This window comes from Solea solea, chromosome 15 (assembly GCF_958295425.1).
Source record: "Solea solea chromosome 15, fSolSol10.1, whole genome shotgun sequence".
NCBI classification, from domain to species: domain Eukaryota; kingdom Metazoa; phylum Chordata; class Actinopteri; order Pleuronectiformes; family Soleidae; genus Solea; species Solea solea.
Window position 1 is genome coordinate 13,633,333 of NC_081148.1, and position 21,838 is coordinate 13,655,170.

The window sequence follows — 21,838 nt, forward strand, 5'->3', positions numbered from 1 at the left end:
TCAAATAAAATGCAGTATCACATAATAATAATAAAGAATATAATATAAAATATATAAAGAATAGAATATTTTCATCATAAAGCTGACTGTTGTGTAATATAATAGTTGTAATTACTGTTAATGGATTAAAATACTGCAGGCACATTTTGTATTTTTTTTAATGTTTTAGCCAAAAACATAAACAATGAGATATATATATATATATGTATTTACTACTTTAATAAATTCATGACAACCAAGGAACATTTGCTGATGAAGATTGTGAGATAAAGCCATACAAATAATAAGTTAGTTGCCATTACAGCATTTAGGGGAAATAAGTGGTCTAATTTATTCTACTTTGATGGAAACATGCCAGTCCATTGTGTGGTTTTCCTGGAGTCAATGGTTCGAAACATCTACTCGAGGATATCAGCTCATCTTTTGTAATCTGACTCTGGTACACGTGTGCCTTGCCAAGAGAGGCTTGTGAAACATTCATGAGCAGAAAGACTACAGGGGCACAGAACACACTGAGCAGCAGCAACAGGTGCAAGCAGAGCTATGGGGACTGTTGAGGAAACCTTGAAGTGTCCCATCTGCCAGGATTTATTCACAGATCCTGTGACACTCCCTTGTGGACATGACTTCTGTCTCACCTGCATCCATGCTGTCTGGGAAACAGATGGGCCAAATGAAGGTCCTTTCTTCTGTCCAGAGTGTCAGATATTCCTCCCCTCTGACCTGACTCTGAAGATAAACAACAGCCTTCAGAACAAAATAAAGGACCTCACCACTAACAGGCCATCCGCTGCCGAGCCATCTCAATCATCTTCAACTGTCCACTGTGACCACTGTATAGAGACACCATCAGTGGCCGTGAAGACCTGTCTCACCTGTGATGCTTCACTGTGCCAGGCTCACACACTGCTACACCAACAGAGGTCTGCTCTGAGGGAGCACACAGTTGTGGATGTGACAGGGGATCCGCTGTCTCTCAAGTGCAAGGAACACCGTGATGAGCTCAAGCTGTTCTGTATGGAGGAGAGAGTTCCTGTGTGCTGTTTGTGTGTTCTTGTCGGTACGCACAAGAACCACAAGGCATCTCAGCTCCATGAAGCCTGTTCACACTTCAAGGTAATTATTTGTCATGTTTTGTCATTGGCTCCTGGGATTCGTTTTCTTTTTTTGTCATTGTTGATTGCTGATTTCATTCCTCATTAGGGTATTAACTTTCTAAAGCAGGTTATATTTCTGTTATTAGGGCATATTAGAGTCCACAATGAACCAACTGCTGAAGAGGAGAAGTGAAGCAGAACTTGCTATCAAGGACTTGGAGTGCATGTACACACAGACATTGGTACAATCAATATAACACACAATTCTATCTTCTTCTTTTTTTTTTTTAATTCACAGATTGAGTGTATTTAAACAATGTACTGTATATTTGTCTTTCCCAGAAATCTGCTGCAAACTTCAGAGAGAGAATCTCAGACAAGTACAACAGAATCCGCGTTGTGTTGGATGGTGATGAGCGTCTGATGATGCAGATCATAGATGCAGAGGAGACATACATGACAGAGTGGCTAGAAACCAAAAGGGGCTTCATGGAGGCCCAAATCGAAGAGATAGATAGTCTCAGAGCGTCTAACAAATTGCTCCTCCAGGAAACAAATGATCTGCAATTCCTACAGGTAGATTCATAGAATGAGTATCATGTGTTACTGTGCATATAGAATAGTTGTACATTATCCTTTTTATTCCACAGCAAATTGCAACAATGAATCCTTGGTGAGTATGTCCTACCTCTTTTTGTTATCTATTCCCCACTTCTTTTGTTAGGATTTTTTTTTAATGGTTTTCAGTTTTTATCTTAGTGAACCATTGGATTTAGCACCAATCCAGGAAGTAGAGAGGGATCTGTGTGACCTTGAGAAACTGAGAACAGTGGAGAAGCTGGTGGATGACCTTTCAGTGGCTCTGTCCCAACATTTTCCACGAATGTGGTCATGTTAGTGAGGAATCTAATATTTACCAATCTGAAATTCACCCTGACTATCACTGTAGTTTCGTTCTGAACGCTCACTTTCATTTGCAGATCTAAGTTCTCCTGCCCTGGACACCGAGACAGCCCACCCAAAACTGGAAATATCCCAGGATGGGAGGCAAGTGTGCTGGAGAAGACAGCCTATCACTGAGGCTACGAGCCAGCAACCATATGACTCCCAGTACAGTGTTCTCACTCAAGAAAGCTTTGCTACTGGCCAGCACTACTGGGAGATCATAGTCCAGGAGAAACTGTACTGGCTGATAGGTGTGACCACTGGGCCAGTTAACAAAGAAGATGAATCAAGTCAGAATTCCTCCTGCTCACGCCTAAACAACACATTCTGGTGCATCTACCATGGGGACGGGCAGTACCTGGCTCTGCATGATACCCAGGAGAAGCAATTGTCAGTGGGAAAGAGAGTTAAAAAGCTGGGTATACTGGCCAATCTTCAAAAGGGGGAGTTGTCATTCTACAATGCTGATGCAATGACCCTACTTCACTCATTCTGTGTGCAGTGCAAGGAGCCTCTGTATCCCATGTTAAACCCATGCATTGATGTGAACGGACTGAACCACCAGCCTCTTACCTTGTTCTGGATAAAAGACCCCTGAGAAATCCAGATCTAGGTGAAGACTGAACCTTTGGGACGTGAGAATGTATTCAGTATCAACCTCTGTTTTGTCTTCACCAATATTTTTTCACAATTATTTAAACTTTTGTTCACATCAAATTACAACGGGACACTATAAAAGCTGTGCGGTAGGTTTTTTTTTTATGGTTCTTCATAGTTGTATAATAATTCCTATGTCACATGCTGAGGACATTGCAAGTCAGGTGCATCATCAAACAACATTTTTGTTCTGTGCAAAAGTCTAGCTCTCGTGTTTGTTCTAATGTATTTCGGGAAGTCAATGACCCGTGTGTAATCTTAAACTACTTTTTCTTTGTATAACTGTATCATCAACTCACTAGAGCATGAAGGACAGGGGCTCCTTTATTCTCACATGCTAGTGGACCAACAGAGCTACTGAAGCAAATAGAATGTCTAGTGCAGTTGAATAACATACTTCACACACTACTGTGTATGTACTGTATCTGTTTACTTTGACTCGTAGTTTTGTTTTGTGGCTCATTAGCAGAACCTTGTATGACACAAAGAGTTTTTAAATAGTGTTTAGAAAAGGAGAAAATTAAACTTTATTTAAATTTTGAGCAGAATTTTTTTGAGCACTGGCTTCTTCAAAAACAAAAAAGCCCTTTTTTTCTTTAAAAAAAAAAGTGGCACAGTAGCAGATACCTATGACAATAAAATATTTATTTGATGTCATTTGTGGGTTTCGGTACGACTCTTATCTGAGTTCAGATGAGCCAGCCTTGGTCCTGATGAGGATGTACAGACAAATATAAACAGCATAAAGAAACACTCAAGACAAAAAGCATTTGTGGGCTGTAAATGTCTGGTCACTTTAAAACTTTGACTCCATTTCTTCAAGGACTGGAGAACCGAGAGACCATTGACTGATGTAAAGATGATGGACTAAGAAAATATTGCGAAAAAAAAACAAAATTCATAATTCAAAAGCTTAACATTATGAATAGGATTTGCTCCATTCCCAGGCAGGCCTGTGGGTACACTGACTGGAATATTCTTACGGAAATGTTGCTTGAGTCTTCAATTTGATCCAGTCCAAGAAGTGAGTGACCTGTGTGTAGACCCCAGGCTTGTTCTTCTTCCCACATTGGTCTCCCCAACTCACCACACCATAAACAACACTGGTATTGTTCTCCTTACAAGTCAGGGGTCCCCCAGAGTCACCCTGAAACAGGAGAAAACAGCTGACCACACAAAAATGCACTGGTGCACACAGCAAACAGAACACACATCTGATAAGTTAGTCGGTCACCTATTTTGAATGATAACATGCTGTTAACTGGCAAGGTTCCTCCACTCACCTGGCAGGAATCAACACCTCCATGCAGGTAACCAGCACAGAACATGGTATTATCCAACGTTTTACCATAAACAGCATCTTCAGCGCATTTCTCCTGGTTGATCAGCAAAACATTGGCCTTCAGCAGGTGGTTGGAACCTAACTCGGCTGCAGAGGCATGAGATGTCACAAATAAAACAATGCAGACCAGAAATCATAACAACAGCAGCGTTGTTTTGCAAATGAATATGCAATCTCGGCCCTTACAGTCCTCTGTGGCACCCCATCCAGAAATGGTACACTCCTTGCCATCAGGCAGTCTGGCATCAGGCAGACAGGCTGTCTTTACAAACTGGCTCTCAGTGGCACAAACACCGTCAGTACCATTCAGCCTCAGCACAGCTTTGGAAATGCAAATCATATTTAATGAGTGATAGATAGACATAGACAAAGTCACATAAAACAAGAGTTCTTCTTAATTCTAAAATGTAATATTCTTGGAACTATCAATTCTAAATTGATATCAAATGAAAGAGACATGGATCACCTATGTCATTGTACACAGCTTTAGGAGTCTCCCTAAAGTTCTCATGTACAATAGCCTCTTCAACGTGTAGGACTTGCTCTGAGGGTTCCTCCACATTCAGTGACAGACTTCCCAACATCACCTGCATGTCCTTTGTTTGATCACTGTTCAAACACAAACCACACATGATTCATTCACATGTGTCAACTAGACCAGAATTAACAATCCATGTAATGTTTTTTTTTTTGTTTGTTTTTTATAAATATGGAGGCAATAACAAAGTGCGTACACGCAGTGTCCTGCTGTCAGTACCCAGCAGCTGGCAATGAGAACTCCTCCACAGATGTGTCTGTGTGGCAGGTTGGTGTTCTTTGGTCTCACTTGCAAAGACACTTGCCAGGGTAAAGCCCCAGGAGGAACCTTTAGACCTCCAAAAATTCGGGTAAGAGCTTGTTTTGCATGAGGCTTTCCACAGGTGGAGAACTGTTTAGGCAGAGCAGTGGTACTGGGGATGGTAGGACCTTCAGTGGCTACAGGAGTAGGCTGTGGAGCCTGGCCTTCAGTAGTAGGGGGTTCAGTAGTTACGGGGAGTTTAGTAGTCATGGGGGGGTTAGTAGTCACTGGTGGTTTAGAAGTCACTGGGGGTTTAGAAGTCACTGGGGGATTGGTAGTCATTGAGGGTTTGGGGGTTGTTGGTTGTAGAGTTGTAGGTTCAGGTTTTGTAGGTTCTGGATGGGCACTCGGATCAGGGATGGTGGGAATTATATCAGTTGGTGTCACATCTGAAAACACAGAGCAGAGAATGGGGAAACAGTTTTTGTCTTTTTGAATTGAAATTGAACATTGGATGCTGACCTGTTGGCTCAGGACACTCGGTCACATCACAGTAGTCCCACCGCAACTTGCGGCCCCTTCTGTAGAAACACCAGGGCATTCTCTCCCCATCTGGGTTTCTGTGACACATAAAATGTGTCAGTGAATGTTGTCCTCTTATAGCTGTTGTCCATGTTTTAATACCATACATATTTATTTTCCCCTCACCTGCAGAAGTTGTGAGGGCCAAGTCCGTCTGGGTCCTCGAAGGAGCTGAAAGGATTTGTTCCTTTATCCAGGATAAAGTGTGAGTTCCAGTATAGGCATTCATCACCATCATCTGTCTCACTCACATTTCCACGATATGACTCTCCATCGTCCACATAGCAGTCATCAGGGCCTAAGAAATGCAAGAAATTGATATGCTAAAGGGATGGAATTTGAGTAACGATAGAAATTTACACTGGAAAATGGAGCATGATGATTTAGGGGTGAAGCATTTACCAACATGGCAAAAGCGTCCTCTGTACCCTGGAGCGCACTGGCAGTCAAAGTCGTTACCGTCCCTGATACACGTTCCACCATTTTTACATGGTGAATTCTCACACGGTGCAGCTTTGGAGAAAAACGGTACAAAGTGTAAGCGACAAAGTGTTGAAAGAGTGTGGAAAGAATAGGAGAAGACAAACCTTAATCTTTTTAAGATTAAGAAATGCTGCCTACCTCTTATGCACCTCGGTGGCTGGAATGGCTCCTTGCACTTGCATTCATAAAAGGGGTCAGTGGAAGTCAGCACACATTCACCACGTCCACATCTACCCATCTTACAAGCTTTTGGACCTGAGGTGAAAGCATAATAAAGAAAATAGTTTTTTTTTTTTTACATTTGGTTGTTTTTAAATGAAAGGTCTGCAGGCAACTGTCGAAAAGATAATGTTTCAAACCTTTCTCGCATCGTCTTCCTTTGAAAGGTTTGGGACAGTCACATTTGATTTTTTTCTTGCCTTTCTGCTCACACACTCCATTGTGTAAGCAAGGATTTGGGTCACAGTCACCTAAGAAACAAGAAATTAGAAAGAAAGAAACCACTTTACATGAGAGCTTAACAAAAGAAAAATGACATTACATAATTATGCCTTGTGAATATTTCCTTATGTTTCCCCATTTCTCCAATCATGTCTCAACATCACAATCCACATCACACAGCATGCATGTGCATCATAAAAATGCATGTTTAAGATAGAACAGTGTTGCATAGACTTTTCCTTTTCATTCCACCCTGTGTTGTGTTTTATAGTTGTGTTTGCTTTTTAAATTTTATTTTCCTTTTATTGTGAAGCGCTTTGAGCTGCAATCCTTGTGTGAAAGGTGCTACACAAATAAAGTTTATTATCAATATTATAATCATTTGCTTTACATCAGTGCAAATGCTGGTGTGCAGGACAGTGTGTGACCACATGATCTGACAGTAAAACTTCCAGCCATTGTCTGAAACATTTAGACACATTAATGAAAAGTGAACTACCTTGTGGCTCCTGAAGGTCAAAAATCCAGTCTAAAAAGCTGCGGTCATCATCATCCTCGTCATCGTCATCACCATTAGCTCGCTCCATGATCTGAAAGAAATAATCTACCACACCATTTTTTCCCATTAAGTAGAACGCACTGCTGTTTGCGAATGTTCAGTTCAGTAAAGCAATAATCACTACAGTTTACAGAGAAGGATTGACATTAGTGCTTAATACATAACATGCACTGCATATGAGAAATAAAAGGAAAAGAAGCACTAACCCCCAATAATCTGGTCAAATTTTATTTTCTTTTTCTCATGTCTATGATGCCCATGTCCATCATGACCATGACCATGTCGATGTCGATGATGTTTTTTGTCCTTTTTAGGTTTCAGCTGAATAAAATAATAATAATTATTTCAACTGACAGTGCCGCATAAGAAACATACTGATTAATCATACATTTCGAAAAGAGAAGCATGGGCAACAAGTTCACACAGTTAACTGGCACAGTGGATTATCAAATATTATCAAACACTTTAAAAGAGAGTTCATAAATGAAAACCATCGTCACACAATTGTTTCCATAATACACACAATAAATACGTACATCGGCAGGTATGAGCAGCGCTGCCAAGAGCAGGCAAAAGAAGAGGAGCTTTAAATGCATGATGGCAGACGATCCAATGACATCCAGAAGAGTCAGAGGAGAGTGCTCTCTGGCAGAACACTCACACTGTTCTGACCATTTGTGTTGGTACACTAACCTTTGATTCAGCGGGGGCTGTCTGTCATCCATATTTGTTGATGAGTCAGTTTTATTGATTTTAGCTGCGGTCTTAAGTAATCATTTTCCAGGAATAATGTGCAGAAAATCACTCATAAACGCTTAATGAACACAGCATCAACATTGTTCTCTATTTCGTCTGTGGAATTTCAATTATATTTAAATGACGTCAAACTCATTTTGATCAAATGGGCTTAGAATGCACTCAGCTTCAACCCAAAAGCTCAGAGAGCATATTTGCAAAGAGTCTGTTATTTGTTTGAATGTAGACTTTGGATCCACAAATGCACACTGGGAGCATCTCAGTATAAATTAATGGGACTGCATGTGCCTGCTCATAATTCTATATATTTATCTGAAATGACCTTGTATAACTTTGATTATAAACAATATAAATGTGACTACATTTGTTATTATATCGTGTCTCTCTGTAATTAGAATCCTTACATTCAGTAATTTCAACAAGGAGTAAAAGAACCACTTTCTAATATGGTACCAACGACTGTTTATGGACAACACGGCTCCACTTCCTTCCACTGGACAAAATGAAGCCGTATTTGAACTCTGACATTTCAGTTTGGCTCAGGCCCTATCTGCTAACAGTGAGTAGGATGCAGTCCCAGGTGCACAACTGGGTGAGTTGCTGACACAACGCCCACCCGTGACATGAGCCACCACGTGCAGCACCAGATACTGCATCAGCGAACCCAAGTGCAGAGCAATCTTCCCCAAAGCCCAGCTGTGTGATACGTTAGATCACAGATTGCATGTGGGCCTGGGTCCTGATTCCACCCGGCAAGAAGTAAAAGGTCATTACTGTAGGTCAACATCTTCTCTCGCTCCAAGCATTTAGCATTCATCAGATAGAAGCCTGTGCCAGCATGGAGTGGCTGCCATGTTGTGGATTTTGGTTCTTGTCATCTTGACCTTTCCGAGCCAGTAATTTATGGAAACACTGCTGTCTTTTCACTGGCTCTCTCTACTGGTGACTTTAAACTCTTAAAGTCTTAGTTAAACTAATAACAACAGAAGCCCGAAGTTAGATATTGTAGTATACACCTAAACAATTGGTTCATTTTCAGATAATTACTCAGAGCTTTTCCATGTAGCTACTGATCAAAGATCACTGGTTGGAGATGCAGCATTACAGATAACAATAGACCTTGCATTGGTGCCACTGTGGTCATGACCAGGGCAGAGGGCCAGGTGGAGGCAATCTGTGAAGGTTCCTGCACAGAAAGAAAACAGCGGCGCCATTTTGTCTGCCTCAAGAAATGTCAGCAATCCTGCAGGGAAACTACACAGGATACCAATCCGAGAGAAACGTTTCGTGAAAGGCAGCTGATGGGGCACCCGTCCATGCCAGGCTGTATATTCCCCATCGAAGAACTCCACACACCAAGAGTCATCCCCTCGGCCTAGCCAGCAGTCCTCAGTCGTACCCTTGCGGGGGATGGTGGTGTAGGTGACTCCCAGCTCCCAGTATGTTTTTCCAGTCACATCAATCTCCCAATAATGGCGGCCAAGTTTGAACGCTTGCAAACTGATGACATTGAGGGTGGTGTCAAAGCGTCCAGGGAGGTCCTGAAGTTGTTGCCAAGTGTCAGTGTAGGTGGCGCTGTCACCTCGGTGGGAGATGACCAGCTTTGGGTGGGCAGTCTCTGGATCCAGACACACCTCACTGGAATCTAGAAACACATATTCAACATTTTTATATAGAATATATACCATTCCTGAGAAGGTCCAGTAATAATCACTACAAAACCAACATGTGAACTGACAACTCTTGATGAGTGTCTTCATTATGGGTGTCTGGGAGCAGATAAGCAGAAGCATGTTGTTGGTGAGGCTCAGGATCTGTTCAGCTTTAGCCTCGTCCAGGCTCACACTGCTTGGGTCTGTCCTGCTTAGTACATCCATGACTCTGGAGGAGGCAGACCATAATGAGAAACATCAGCTTTTTCTCCGCTATTTGAAAGCCTTTTCTTTAATTATCCATACCTATCAACTGCCTCCATGTCGTGATGCTCAGGGTATTGAAAGAAAGACTGAGGGAAAAACAGAAAAGCAAATTCAGTGTATTTTGAAAACAAAGTATCACCTATGCTGTCTTTAGAGACCACGCATTTTTGAATCATGTATGCTCCACTTTATTTTACCACCGTCAAATGCATTCACCATTGCATCCGTGTCCTTGTCAGCCTGGTCTAGTACCACAGTGAGTCGGGCCATGTCCTGCTCTATATCCTGGATTAGAGAACAGTTCTTCTCCATCATTCCATCCAGAGCAGACACCGTGGCCCGCTCCTCCATCTCCAGGTGGGACAGAGTCGTCCGCAGATCCTCGTCCAGTATGGCTCGGATCTCTTGATATTTCCTTATGACGCTCTCCTTTATCACTGAGGACTTTTTCTGAGTCGGGCATAAACATTTCGGAATGTGTGTAAAGTGTCAACAAAGACAAAAAGGTTTAATGAAACACTTGCACTTACAGTGATTTCTGTTTGCCGTGTTGCCAGTTTCTTCAGTCTGTATTTCACTGCATCTCTTTGCTTCTTAAGACACTCATGGTGTTTTTCTAATGTCTCCTGTAGAAAGAATTGCACACATATTGAGTACAGCATAGTTCCGCACCAGTATGGTGGACCCATTACAATTTACTATGAGACTGTTGTTTTAATGGTTACATTCTCTGAAACATACACACATATGCTTGTCTGCTTTGCTGCAAAACAATCAAGCTTTTTCCCACAGACCTTTCCGTTGGCATCACATGACTAAATGCAGGCATCTGTCCTCCATATTCCTAATTTATGTTTGTCAGAACTGGAAAATGAGGTGACGCTTTTACAGCCCGTGAGTTATAATGTAGTTAAAATGATGTGTTACCAAAACAGTTGTGGTTGAATGAGGCTATTGACAATGTTTGTAAGTATACATTGATATGGGATACTTGAAACTTTGACATTGCAGTCAAAAGACTAGAAGATTGCATTGTTTTAAATATCATACTGGTTACAATTTCACTTGTTCATACTTTAGACCAAGGTGGACCATTTTCCAAAGCATACTGGGATTTTAGTTAAAGCAGAGCAGAGCTTCTCTATGATTCACAGTTAATCAGAGGATGAGTTTCTGACATCACTTAAGCTTTGTAATAGCTTTGTAATTTTTTTAATAAAAAAAAAAAAAAATTGTGTGCATGTGCACTGTCACAATCAATTTCTCAGTAACGTGAGAAATATCCTGTTTAGTTGTTCGTTCTTGAAACATCATATTTGCAGGAAGACGGGGTAGATGCAATTGTTTGTTCTGTTTTTATTGAATTTGTTTGAGGAAAGAAAATGTATCAAACACAAAAGACTCCAAGCAAAGTGTGTTACATGGTCTGGATCCATGTTAATCTATGTGTGTTTTCCTTGCCATCCAGGAAGTCATTGCTTGAATCATTTCTAATTGCGAACATGCTTGCTTTGTGTAATCGTGACCTGCACCATCAAACTCGTATGAAGTCTTTTGTGGTTTTAAAAGGAGCTGCAGTATAAATAAATACTACATAAAAGAGATGCCACTTGAGTCCCAAAATCTGCATGTTTTTAAAATAAAAATTCTTCTCGGACCTTTGTAAGCCTCTCCTCATCATTTACTGAGGCGAATAGCTCAAGGCTACCAACAGCGTGACACACGGTTATCTCCAAACAAAAGGTCAGCAGTTGTGTTGCAAAGTGAGTAATATTGGCACTGGCAGGTTTTTTGCGTGGAAGTAGGTGCAGAATAAGCAGTGGGAGATTCTATGAACTGTTTCCATGGAACACGTCGCTGGAAATGCAGGATAGACAGTGGGTAAACATAGTCAATATAAACTCCCTTTGTAAGAGACTAATGTTCACATGAGTGAACATGTGAGCCATGTCTCTGACCTTGCCTTACCATGTGCATATGAATACATCGTTCAGTCATGGTATGCAACTGTGTTAGAACAACAGGATAACTGTCCTTTATCCTTTCTAAAGGCAAAATTGCCTTTAGAAAAAAACTTTTTAATCCCTCCACTGTTAACACACACATGCTGCTCAGAGTGATGAAATTTAGTTGATTTGAAGTGTCATGCTATGGAAAATGGCCAGTTTTACGATGTGTATAAGCAACACATGGACTATGGTGCACATTCTGCAATCAGTGTATGCGCACTTGTACATACTGTAAATATTTGCATCCACTTTGTAATCAGTGCTTGCATCAAAGGTCAAAAAATGCCACCGTCTCATTGGTCCCAGAAAAAGTCAACAAGTCCTCAGACTACCTCTCACCCCACGTTACATCACTGAACCAGCACACTTACTGGTGAAATGTGAAGAAGAAAACAGAGAGCAGAAAAGAGGCAATGGGTACTTTGGTATATCCGAGTATCATGTGATTAGTGGTGATTTAAAGCTTTATTGACTTAGATTTCAATACAACAAATGGCAGTGTGGGTTTTCATTTATAAAACAGTACTTTCAAATACAGTTGCTTCTTACATTTTGTGATTTATCTATTTGTTGGTTGGTGTGTGTCGGATATGGCAATAAAATATATTAGGATTTGTACTTCCAATACATGTAAAGGGAAAGTGTCTGGTCATGTTTATGAGAGCCTGAGAAGAGAGACATTTTCTTTTGTCAGGGTCAGATGAGTGTTCGGTGTGCACAGTAGCCTGGGGAAGGAGACAAATGATGTGTAGGTGCTTGGATCATTGGTTTCCACCAAGATGTGGAAAAAAACCAGTAGCGGATCAGCTGACTGCTTTTCCCGAGGATTTTTCTTTTATTCAAAGACTCACTGAGCCGATTCTTGCAAAACTTTGGACTAAAACTGTTTCAGCCCAAGCAAAGGAAAGTGGACACATGTTCAAGCTACAAGCATGGACATTTTTGTAATGGTGCCATGATGTTCTACTGTACTTACAAAGTTCCACAGGAATCAACAGCAACAAAGAGCAGGAATAAACAAGCAAGAAAGGAAGAAAAGCAGTTCCACTCAAAGCAAAGCAAGGAAAAGAAAAAGTGTGCGGTCAAATCAAATAACATGACTCTATTTTGTCATTCATTCTTATTCTTTGTCATTTTTGAACATGGAAGAGATTCCCGTTCCAAATTTCCTGTGCAAGGACAACTGGACAAATCAATCAGCTCGCAGTCTCAGGAAGCATCAGAAAAAAATGAAAAAAAAGAGAGTCCATTTCATGGCTTCTATGATTATGACAGGATAAAAAAAGAAAAACCATAAGAAAACAAAATAAAACCAAAAACCTACATCTAAATTACAGTTGTCGTGTGCTATCTGAATGAATGTACAGTATATGCATGCTGTTCTGAGTGCTAGAAGAGCTTGGCCTTCTTTTTCATGTCGTTGCGTTTCCACAGGGGAAGCCTGTCAAACTCCTGGATCTCCATTCCAAAGATGTCAAAGAACGTTTCAGGTGCTAAGTGGCGCTAGAATTGGGAACAAGGGGGGGGGGAAACAGAGGAGGGGAGGGTGAGGGTGGAGGGGGGGGGGGTGTAATTGTGGTTAGCACAAAAGCCATAAAAAAGGGTCACTGCAAAAATGACTAAAGCAATGGATACGGCACATTCCTCGCTACATTTGTGTTTGTGTAACATGCCATTGAATTTACACAAAGTAGAGAAATTCAGTATCAATTGCACACGGACAGGTAGAAAACTGATACCTCCAGTCTGGTTCTGTCCACATCCCTGGGCAGTTTAGCTCTCCCTCTACTGGTTATCATGAGCATTTCATAGGGATACACCTTCAGAAGGAGACACTCGTCAGTGAACAGGTCTAACTTACAGGCTACAATCCAGCTTGAAACGTGTACATCGACAAACAACGTTTATTCAATCTCAAAAATGGGGACACTCTGGGTAATTCTGACCGTGACAACGGGAGAAGAGATATGTGAGAGTGAGAGCTGTATCGTTAGGTCGTCAGGGAAATGCAGGGTGCTATGGTGTACACTTGTGTTGACACGTGCAGTAGATTAGCTAAGGGCAAATACATGAGACATGTAGCAGTCTGTATGTTTAGTGTAATTCAATGCACACTAAGAAAAAGAAAAGAAAAAAAGATCAGGAATGTAGGTCGAGTAAAATCTGAATAATTAAGCTTCTCTGCACAAGAATGAACTGGCAGACAAAAGCATCTTTAGTGGAAATGCCCACTAAAGTTCTTTAAAGGCCTCTGAACAGCTCATATCTACACATTAATGTGTACACTACTTTATATACTACACTGTATATAGTGATATGAGTTGTTCGAATGACAGTCTGGGCTTTGGATTGTCCACTGTATGCTGCATACAGTATCCAGCCGCTGTAAGTCAAAGCAGATGAGCACGAAGAAGCCAGCATGCTAAGCACTAGAGTGACTCTGCAGGTCCTGAAGCAGCATGCTGAATCAGAAACTCAGCTAATGGGAGTCTTCCAGTATTTTATTTTCTTCTTAGCTACCAACGTCCCCACACAATGAGAATAAATTGTTAGTAGTGGTCTAATTTTCTCAATCGGATTTTCAAGGGTAAAATCCCGCTAAATTAGCTGCATTAAGGTAAAAAGAAGTAAACAAAGAAGTAAACAACATATAATATTTATGGATTTGTTTTTGGGATTACAGTGTCATGAGTGCAAAAAGAAGAAGATACTTGCTTTTGGTTCCAACATATTAGGCATAGATACTCCCCTGTCCATCCTTGCAAATGCTGCACGGCCATCCTTTATGTGCTAAAGAATAGAACATACACACATGTAATATAGTGGAAGGGGGCTGCAGTGTTCATGGCATGAATATGTCCACTAAAGACAGAGGACACACTTTTTATTGCATGGAGCAAGTATAGCTTTGATAATATCCAGCTGGTCATTTACATGATTTCTGAATGTCTCTATTATTATTATTATTTTTTTTTCATTTCTGTATGACATTTAGCTTGGGTCATAAGACTGGTTAACACCACAGAACACAACATGAGGCGATACATGTACATTGCATTTACAGAATACTGGTTCAGCTACTGGGCAGTGCATGTTTAGACACCTGGAATCACTGCACTGCATGCCCTGTAGTTGACATTATATCAAACAGTAACACGAGCATGTAGCAGGAATGGGCGGTGTGCATTCAGGGCAAAGTAATTCTCTTGCAACTCACGAGCAAGCAAACATATACGATGCGGCGGGGGGGGGGGCATGCCATTATGAAAAAGCAGATGAGAGACATACCTGAAACTCTGCAGGACAAAATGGGACAGAAAATGAGACTCACAGTTAATGGTTTTCCTGTCAAATCCCACTTGCCAGGCTACGATCTACAACAATGTCTGTCCCTGATGACACATCATGTGAATATAATTATGTATTGTGTGTTTCAAAGTGCATGTGAGTTTATGTGCACGTAGTGAGACATTTCTGAGCACTGGTGCTGAACACCTCTGGTGAAATGTTTTGGTGGGAGCTCTCACCTCTGCCTCCGCCATACATGTCACTGTAACTGTTGTACTGGGTGAAATCTGTCGACTGGGGCTGCCAAAACACAGACAACAATACATCAGCACATCAATACATAAGATACATAAGATACATAAGCTGGCTTACAACCAGCATGGACAATATTTGTGTTACTGGCACTGGTGCCACAATATACTGTAATTAACAAGCCATTTCTGATAATTTGTAATTGAAGATTCTATGCTTGCCTTATGTGCTTTACACGAACCATAGCAAGCTTGCTGAATATGAGTAAAGAAGAAGTATGAGTGAAGTGTAAGCATGACTGCTGTCTCACCCGGTGAAGCCCGTTCCTTCCGTAGCCCGGCAAAGAGTTTGTTTTTGTTGGCGAAGTTGGCTCTGAAACATAAAGATTGGAAAAGTTATAACGCTTTACATTACAGTAAGGTAACAATATGGTCATCATTTTCAAATAGGGAAGTGATATTTTGGTAATACCATCTTATTTCTGTAGTAATAAGAAAGCAATAGCTTGGTTATAACAATGTTAAAAAAAAAAAAACATAAAGGACAAAAGGGAAGACGAATTTTGGTAATTAACACTTCTAATTCATTCTGACATTTTTAATGAGAATGTATTACACACTGACTGTAGCCTACATTAATTCTCCTAATCAAGCTATTACCTGGATGTAACTTTGGAAATGACATAGTATAACTATAAAATCATCTTCTCATTACAACACTGTTACCACCGTTATTGCCAAGTTGGAAATGTCTTTAGCAATAAGACGGTCTGACCATAATATTACCTTCACAATAGAAAAACATAGCCATACTATTACCATGTTGTTACTGTGCTGCAATGTAATGCCTTAATAAATTATTATTATGGCTTTAATTTGTGAAAATAAAGAACTTAGAAGGTTTACATGTACTATATGGCTCACTCATACTTCCATATTTCCAGGATTATCTTATCTTATCTTATGTTATCTATATTCATTCAAAGGCAATACCTTATATAATATGGAATAACTTAAAATAAGGTTAATGTGTATTTATGTATGTAGAATAAATATGTGTTATTATTACTTAATATATGTTTTCTTCATTTTATTTATATATTTTACAGTTCTTCACCTCTACTTCTTATGTATCTCTCTATTTAAATGAAGTTGGCCAGCACAGGCCTTTCACTTTAACATTTATTAATAAAACATTTTGAATCTTTATTCTTAATTTTTGCTCCACACAAGATAAATGTTTGTAGACAATCTACTAATCACAAATCAGACTGTTTAAAAAAAAAATAAATAAATAATAATAATAAAAAAAAAAAAACCTGAACATTAGATGGATGCAAAGTCACCTTGAGGTGGTTTTATAGCACACGCATCATGTTATTGTAAAACTGCTGACAACTCGTGGTCGCGTATTAGCTGATGTAGCTGCTCTGTACCTGCGTCACAGTTGTTCTGTTTGGAGTCGTAGCGCTGAGCAGAGAGGCTACGTGCATGACGCTCCCTGATCTTCTCTTTTTCCATCTCCTCCTTCAAAATGAGCTTTCCCAAACCAGACTGAATCTACATGCGCACACATACAGAGGGAAGCGTTGACAAACACAGAGGTCTAACGTTTACTGTAAAATAAATATACAGCAACTTTAACACAAACAATACTGACCTTACTGAGATGTTCCTCCTGGAGTTGCTTTCTTTTCAAGGCCTCTTCTTCCTCATCTTCTCTGGATCGTCTCCTCCCCTCTGAGCATAAAGGTGCTGTAGACAAGCCCGAAACGTTACGGAAAACACACACACACACACACACACACGCATAAAGACACGCACACATTTCTCTCTTGCAGAAACCATGCTGTATGTGTCCTCATTAAGTACAACACGATGAAATGCTTTATTTTATTATTTTTTTTAAATGTACAGAATGACAGAAAGCTGCAGCGGATTCTCTTGTCCGTAAGTAAGGCAGTGAGAAATAGACACGGTCAACGTGGACGATAGAACACAAATGTGAGACAGAGTTGACGAGACAGACAAACAGGGGGGACTATTTGGGAGTATATTTGGCTTGACTAACATGACGGATGTTTACACTCCATCGGTCATGTCAAGGTTTTACTGGATGTCAAATACATGAAACAACACAATGTAAGACAGACAGACAAAAATAAACTCGGTTTGAAGTCAGTCTCAGTAATCTCTGTCCAAGTCATTTGTGGCACTATTGTGTACAGCTAGTGCACCTGTCATGTGCGGTAATAGAACGTGAAATGGTGCAACTGAGGTCACCGAAAGCGGGAAATAATGAGGATGCAACAGAAACCAAACGTGTCCCCGCTCTGTGCAAGCAAAAAAAACGTTAAAACCAAGTACTTTAATGCCTGAAGAAGAACAGCATGAGCTCTGAGTGAAGCAGGGATGCATTTAAGCTTTTGAGGCAGCTGGAGCAGAGGAACCAGAGCTGGGGTAAGGTGTCTATTGTACCGCTTGACGGTAGCAGTGCAAGCATATCCATCGGGAGCCTACTGTACCTAATAAAGTGAGCGAGTAGGGCCAACAGTCGCCCTCGCTCCGTGAGCTGTCATCCGAAGAAGGAGCATGGGCTGCGGGGAAGGTGGCGGATCTGATGATGTCATCAGCTGACTTGCTTTGACGTGCTACGGCAGCTGTATCTACGTTGGTAATCATTGGAACTGATCTATCAGTGTCGGGGCCAGAGTCTAAATCAACAGTTAACATCACAGAGCCGTTAGATCCGCAGGTTCAGCGCTCACTTCATCTTAGTGCATCTACAAAACACGTCTTTTTAAACTAGTCAACAACTGCCACTGGTCGCTGGAGTTATGACCAGCTGGTGTGCTCAGATCTCCTCACTCCACTGGCTTATTTTGTCAGATCCACTTTAAAGTGAGACTGCGTAACGTCTGAAAACAGACAAAACACATTCTCACTCAAATTTCAGAACAGACTGTCTTGCAGAGAAGTGTGGCACTCAAGGTAAAAAATAGACATCGGTGAGGGTGACACAAAAGTGGAAGTGATGTCTCTCCTTACATCTCAGCCTTCTGTTCCATAAAAGATCTAATATTTCCTTAATTTAATACCCGCTTGGCTACAATAGGCTATTGCTTCTAAATCAAGGCTGACTATCAGGCCAGTAGAATCTATAGTTTCAGTGTGTGGTCGTGGCTGTTTCCTGCTGACAAAGGCTGAGGCTGATCAAGCACAAGAGGAAGCAACATGCATATTGTGAATAATCCTGGGATCTCGTCTTGGCCGCCCTTGACTCAGCTTTCACTATGTTGATGATACTGCACCCATTATTACACATAGAGGTCACAGTGGATTATACTGATAATTGCCCTGTTGACGCTCAAAATTATACTTTGAGATAACCTGTGTCTTGACTCTTTAAATTACACTCAACTCCTGCTTTATCTTCATTTTTGAATGACTTAGCATAACATCTAAGCATTTTTGTTTTGTTTCTCTGCTTTTTATTATATCATATTCATACTAGCTGGTGCAGGGTTCTACTTGTATGACATTTAATATGTGTACTCTTGTTTGAAATAACAGGAGTGCAGAAAGGTAAAGATGTCCAGGCAGAGTGCAGCAAAATGCAGGAGAGGTACTTTCAGCATAGGAAAGACAGGCAGCACAAAACCCACGAGACAGGACAGGTACGTCATTTAAGATTTGGTCCATTTTCATAATTGGCACGGACAGATAACTGCTGAATTGCATGAAGATTGACTTGAACGTTGTTGCACAAATGGTCACGTCACGTCATCTGAATTTAAGAAAGGGCTCACTGCAACATCACTCTTGTGACTCGTTACTATGGGCAAAGTGCAGAGTAAAACACGCATTCAGTCCCGTTCAGACAGAGAAGGATTGGAGACAGACTTCAAACGCTGCTCAAACACTGACACTGGGAGGGGGTGACAACATGGTTAGATGATTAACACAGTTTTGAATGATTAAAGACAGCATTTCCACAGTAGAGCTCCACTCAGTACCAAGTACTTCTCAGTGTTCGTGTTTTAAAGGCACGCCCACAATTCATGCACCCTCACCCACACTACTCCTGACAATACTTATATCAGTGACCAGTGACCTCAAATACAGTAAATAGTATTTTTAGGAGCTTTATACTGACTTAATGTGCAATGTGCACTTGAGTCATCAGTCTGTGTATAAAGGAGTGCTTGTTGGAATCACATCACCTCGAGTTTGAATCTCAAGTAGGAATCACAGACCGACATACTTCTTTGTTTACTTTACTTTGTTTACTTTACTGTAAAACATAGTACAAATACAAATAAGTCTAAATAAGGACAAACGTTACCGTGTTGTTTGTAGATGGGTGGCTTTCTGTAGATGTTGCTCCCCTGATCTGGAAACATTCCAATAAAGAGAAAATAGACATTTACTCAGTAGATGATGTCGGCTGTTGTAGACATTAATCAGCTCTTTAATCTGAGCACCGCTGGGATTACACTTAATGGTACCCTTTATTTCCTGTAAAGGATCTGTACAGTTGTGAAAGACAAAGGGGCAAAAGCAAAAGCTGATCCTAATTGAAGTATAGTAAGTAGGAAAGGAAGGAAGGAAGGAAGGAAGAAAGAAAGAAAGAAAGAAAGAAAAAGAAAGAAAGAAAGAAAGAAAGAAAGAAAGAAAGAAAGAAAGAAAGAAAGAAAGAAAGAAAGGGGAAGAGCAGTGACAGGGTGCGCTCCAGCTCCTACCTGGGAGGTGGAAATGTTTAGGGGTCAGAGAGAGAGGCGGGGTGACCGGCCGGCTGTCGGCCCTGAGCGGGAGAGGGGAGCTCCGGCCACTCGGCGGGTCGGTGCCTCCAGTGAGAACAACCAAGAACAGAACATAAGCAGGAATACTAAAGGGGAACCACAGTATGATTGTTGCAACACACAGGGACCGACGGGACCAGCCGATGTCATTTTGAGCGAATGGTGAGACATTCTGGCTGGTTCTGATAATGGAGCAGGTTAATGGAGCTAAGCACTATTTGGAAGATGAAGGCGCAAAAGCGGATCAAGGCAGCAGAGGTAAAAAATAGGCAGATTAAATGCTTCAGAGATGTGTTTTTAATGTAGTATAAAGTCTGTTAGACCGTTGCATAATATCAGCTCACAGTGGAATGAAAGTTAAGATGTGAATACTTCAAGGCGAGCAAAGGCAAACTAATTTTAGCGCACGTCTTAAGGGTCTTACAGTTTACCAGAGTCTTAAGATTTATTGTGAAAAGAAGTCATCCAACATTCAGGGAGCTATTATAGATTATATTTGGATTACGAGCATGCAAAGCTGAACAAACATAGAGCCTGTCAGTAACTTTGGCCAAAGCTGTGTGTGTCTCAGGTGAAGTTAGTTTGATGGTTTGTCTACATGGGTTTATTATTCAGGATGGCAGATCTAGAAGAATGAAAAATGGCAATGGACCGAGAACAGCAGATGTGGCATTGAGGGGTGGGGGTGGTGATGGTGATGGTGGTGGTGATGGTGGTGGTGGTGGTGGCATCCCAGGTGAAGATGGTAATGATGTGTTGCCTTTGGGGTGGGTAGCAAACAACTGAGTGGGGCCCTTACCTTGGCTATGGGGGAGGAAGTGGTGTCTGAAAGGGGAGGTAGGGCGAGAGTCACTATTTCTGGAGCCCACACTGTTACTGCACAGGGAGGAGCAGAGTTTCTGCATGCCTGTCAGAGCCTCTGCAGTGAGGGAGGGTGCGGGACAGGGGGCAAAACCCCAGGACCAGGCAGCAGAGGTGGACATTGTGGGGAGGAGATAGAGGGTGAGAAGGTGAGGGACATAAGAGATCAAATGTCCAAAAACTGAAAATGAAAGACACCTCAGGTGAGATGTTAGGCGTGTTCAGGATAAACACAAAGACCCAGGGAGGAGTTTTACATTTTAAAATCAAATCCTTTGATGGAAAGAGAAAGTGTGTTGTGAAAGGTGCAATACTGACTTTAAGGCGGGAATGTTCATCAAGTCAAACAAAAACAAATAAACTGCAAAAGCAGCCAAAGTTAATTTGTGAGAAAAAAGGTGAAAAATTCTAAATGACCAGTAGCTTTTTCTCCATATACTTATAAAACGGATTTAGATTTGAATCACAGACAATTAATAATAATAAACAGTGTGGTGCAAAATACTGATCTGATCTTCTGTTAGCTCACTTTGCATCTTGCAAATTGATGAGAAAATAAAAATGTAATTTATATTCGTGAAAGCATTCTTACACTACAGCATTTTTTACAACAAACACATACACACACATACGCACACACACACACACTTTTAAAAACTCACCTGGCCTGTGAAAATGTTGTGGGGACCGTGACAAGGTTGGGGTGTATCCATGGCGACTATAAACTGGTGATATAGAGCCCTGACTGGTGGACCTTTGGAGGACGCGTTCCCTTCTATCGTATGAGACCTGACACACACACATGCGGGTTATACACTATATTTATTGCATATAGGGAACAGTGAAATTGTAAAAAAAAAAGTATATGCACTCACTTCAGTGGGTGGGGTGGGCGACATGTTTCTTGAGGACTAAAATGAATCAAAGAAGTCGGAATTACCACTTTTTAAACTTTTCAACATAATCTAAGATACATCCAGACATTAATATTATAATATCATGGCGTTATGACAGTAAAACACATTAAAAACACCACTCTCTGCCAGAGCTGAGCATGCCTTCTCTGCT

At 41.0% G+C, this 21,838-nt stretch overlaps 3 protein-coding genes across 9 annotated transcripts in view; all 3 read right to left on the bottom strand.

Moving 5' to 3' along the window:
* Positions 1–3,325: 3,325 nt before the first annotated feature.
* LOC131473889 (hyaluronan-binding protein 2-like) lies at positions 3,326–7,624 on the bottom strand. The gene is made up of 13 exons (XM_058651492.1): positions 7,421–7,624; positions 7,091–7,205; positions 6,825–6,929; positions 6,244–6,354; positions 6,023–6,139; positions 5,804–5,914; positions 5,528–5,699; positions 5,342–5,439; positions 4,776–5,268; positions 4,508–4,650; positions 4,228–4,362; positions 3,983–4,128; positions 3,326–3,846 (listed from the first exon to the last, which is right to left on the bottom strand). Exons 1-13 carry the CDS (start codon positions 7,607–7,609, stop codon positions 3,679–3,681), a joined length of 2,103 nt encoding a protein of 700 aa, XP_058507475.1. The 5' UTR covers positions 7,610–7,624; the 3' UTR covers positions 3,326–3,678.
* A 12-nt stretch (positions 7,625–7,636) lies between these two features.
* Positions 7,637–10,656, bottom strand: LOC131473890 (probable E3 ubiquitin-protein ligase TRIML1). Of its 2 annotated transcripts, XM_058651494.1 has the most exons (5): positions 10,090–10,656; positions 9,776–10,009; positions 9,599–9,645; positions 9,379–9,521; positions 7,637–9,285 (listed from the first exon to the last, which is right to left on the bottom strand). In XM_058651494.1, the coding sequence occupies exons 1-5, from the start codon at positions 10,246–10,248 to the stop codon at positions 8,714–8,716; spliced, it is 1,155 nt and encodes a 384-aa protein (XP_058507477.1). In that variant the 5' UTR covers positions 10,249–10,656; the 3' UTR covers positions 7,637–8,713. The 2 variants fall into 2 exon arrangements, with proteins under 2 accessions (XP_058507477.1, XP_058507476.1); XM_058651493.1 differs by having other exon boundaries at positions 7,637–9,521.
* Positions 10,657–11,360: 704 nt separating this feature from the next.
* The window catches only part of ablim1a (actin binding LIM protein 1a), a 37,016-nt gene continuing 26,538 nt past the window's right edge, over positions 11,361–21,838 (bottom strand). For 3 of the 6 annotated variants that reach the window (XR_009242246.1, XR_009242244.1, XR_009242245.1), the window contains 12 exons: positions 21,646–21,681; positions 21,433–21,559; positions 20,709–20,828; positions 19,850–19,954; positions 19,453–19,500; positions 16,768–16,862; positions 16,544–16,667; positions 15,419–15,480; positions 15,096–15,156; positions 14,284–14,358; positions 13,308–13,388; positions 11,361–13,071 (listed from right to left, as the gene is read on the bottom strand). Coding sequence is in view for 3 of the 6 variants with exons in the window: in XM_058651491.1 (XP_058507474.1) it covers positions 12,958–13,071; positions 13,308–13,388; positions 14,284–14,358; positions 14,857–14,864; positions 15,096–15,156; positions 15,419–15,480; positions 16,544–16,667; positions 16,768–16,862; positions 17,633–17,773; positions 19,453–19,500; positions 19,850–19,954; positions 20,709–20,828; positions 21,433–21,559; positions 21,646–21,681 (1,197 nt within the window). In the remaining 3 variants the exon portion in view is untranslated. Of the gene's footprint in view, positions 13,072–13,307; positions 13,389–14,283; positions 14,865–14,899; positions 14,961–15,095; positions 15,157–15,418; positions 15,481–16,543; positions 16,668–16,767; positions 16,863–17,632; positions 17,774–19,452; positions 19,501–19,849; positions 19,955–20,708; positions 20,829–21,432; positions 21,560–21,645; positions 21,682–21,838 lie in introns of those variants that run through there. The other 3 variants (XM_058651491.1, XM_058651489.1, XM_058651490.1) reach the window with 3 other exon arrangements.

What these genes read in the sequence shown, in the direction of transcription:
- LOC131473889 (XM_058651492.1), bottom strand. Translation starts at nt 7,609, where the DNA reads ATGGATGACAGACAGCCCCCGCTGAATCAAAGGTTAGTGTACCAACAC. An exon ending in TGACCTTCAGGAGCCACAAG is followed by an intron (nt 6,355 to 6,824) that starts GTAGTTCACTTT and finishes CTTGTTTCTTAG; the next exon opens with GTGACTGTGACCCAAATCCT. An exon ending in AGGAAGACGATGCGAGAAAG is followed by an intron (nt 6,140 to 6,243) that starts GTTTGAAACATT and finishes CTTTCACCTCAG; the next exon opens with GTCCAAAAGCTTGTAAGATG.
- LOC131473890 (XM_058651493.1), bottom strand. Translation starts at nt 10,248, where the DNA reads ATGGGTCCACCATACTGGTGCGGAACTATGCTGTACTCAATATGTGTG. An exon ending in CACGGCAAACAGAAATCACT is followed by an intron (nt 10,010 to 10,089) that starts GTAAGTGCAAGT and finishes TGCCCGACTCAG; the next exon opens with AAAAAGTCCTCAGTGATAAA. An exon ending in ACAAGGACACGGATGCAATG is followed by an intron (nt 9,646 to 9,775) that starts GTGAATGCATTT and finishes TTTTTCCCTCAG; the next exon opens with TCTTTCTTTCAATACCCTGA.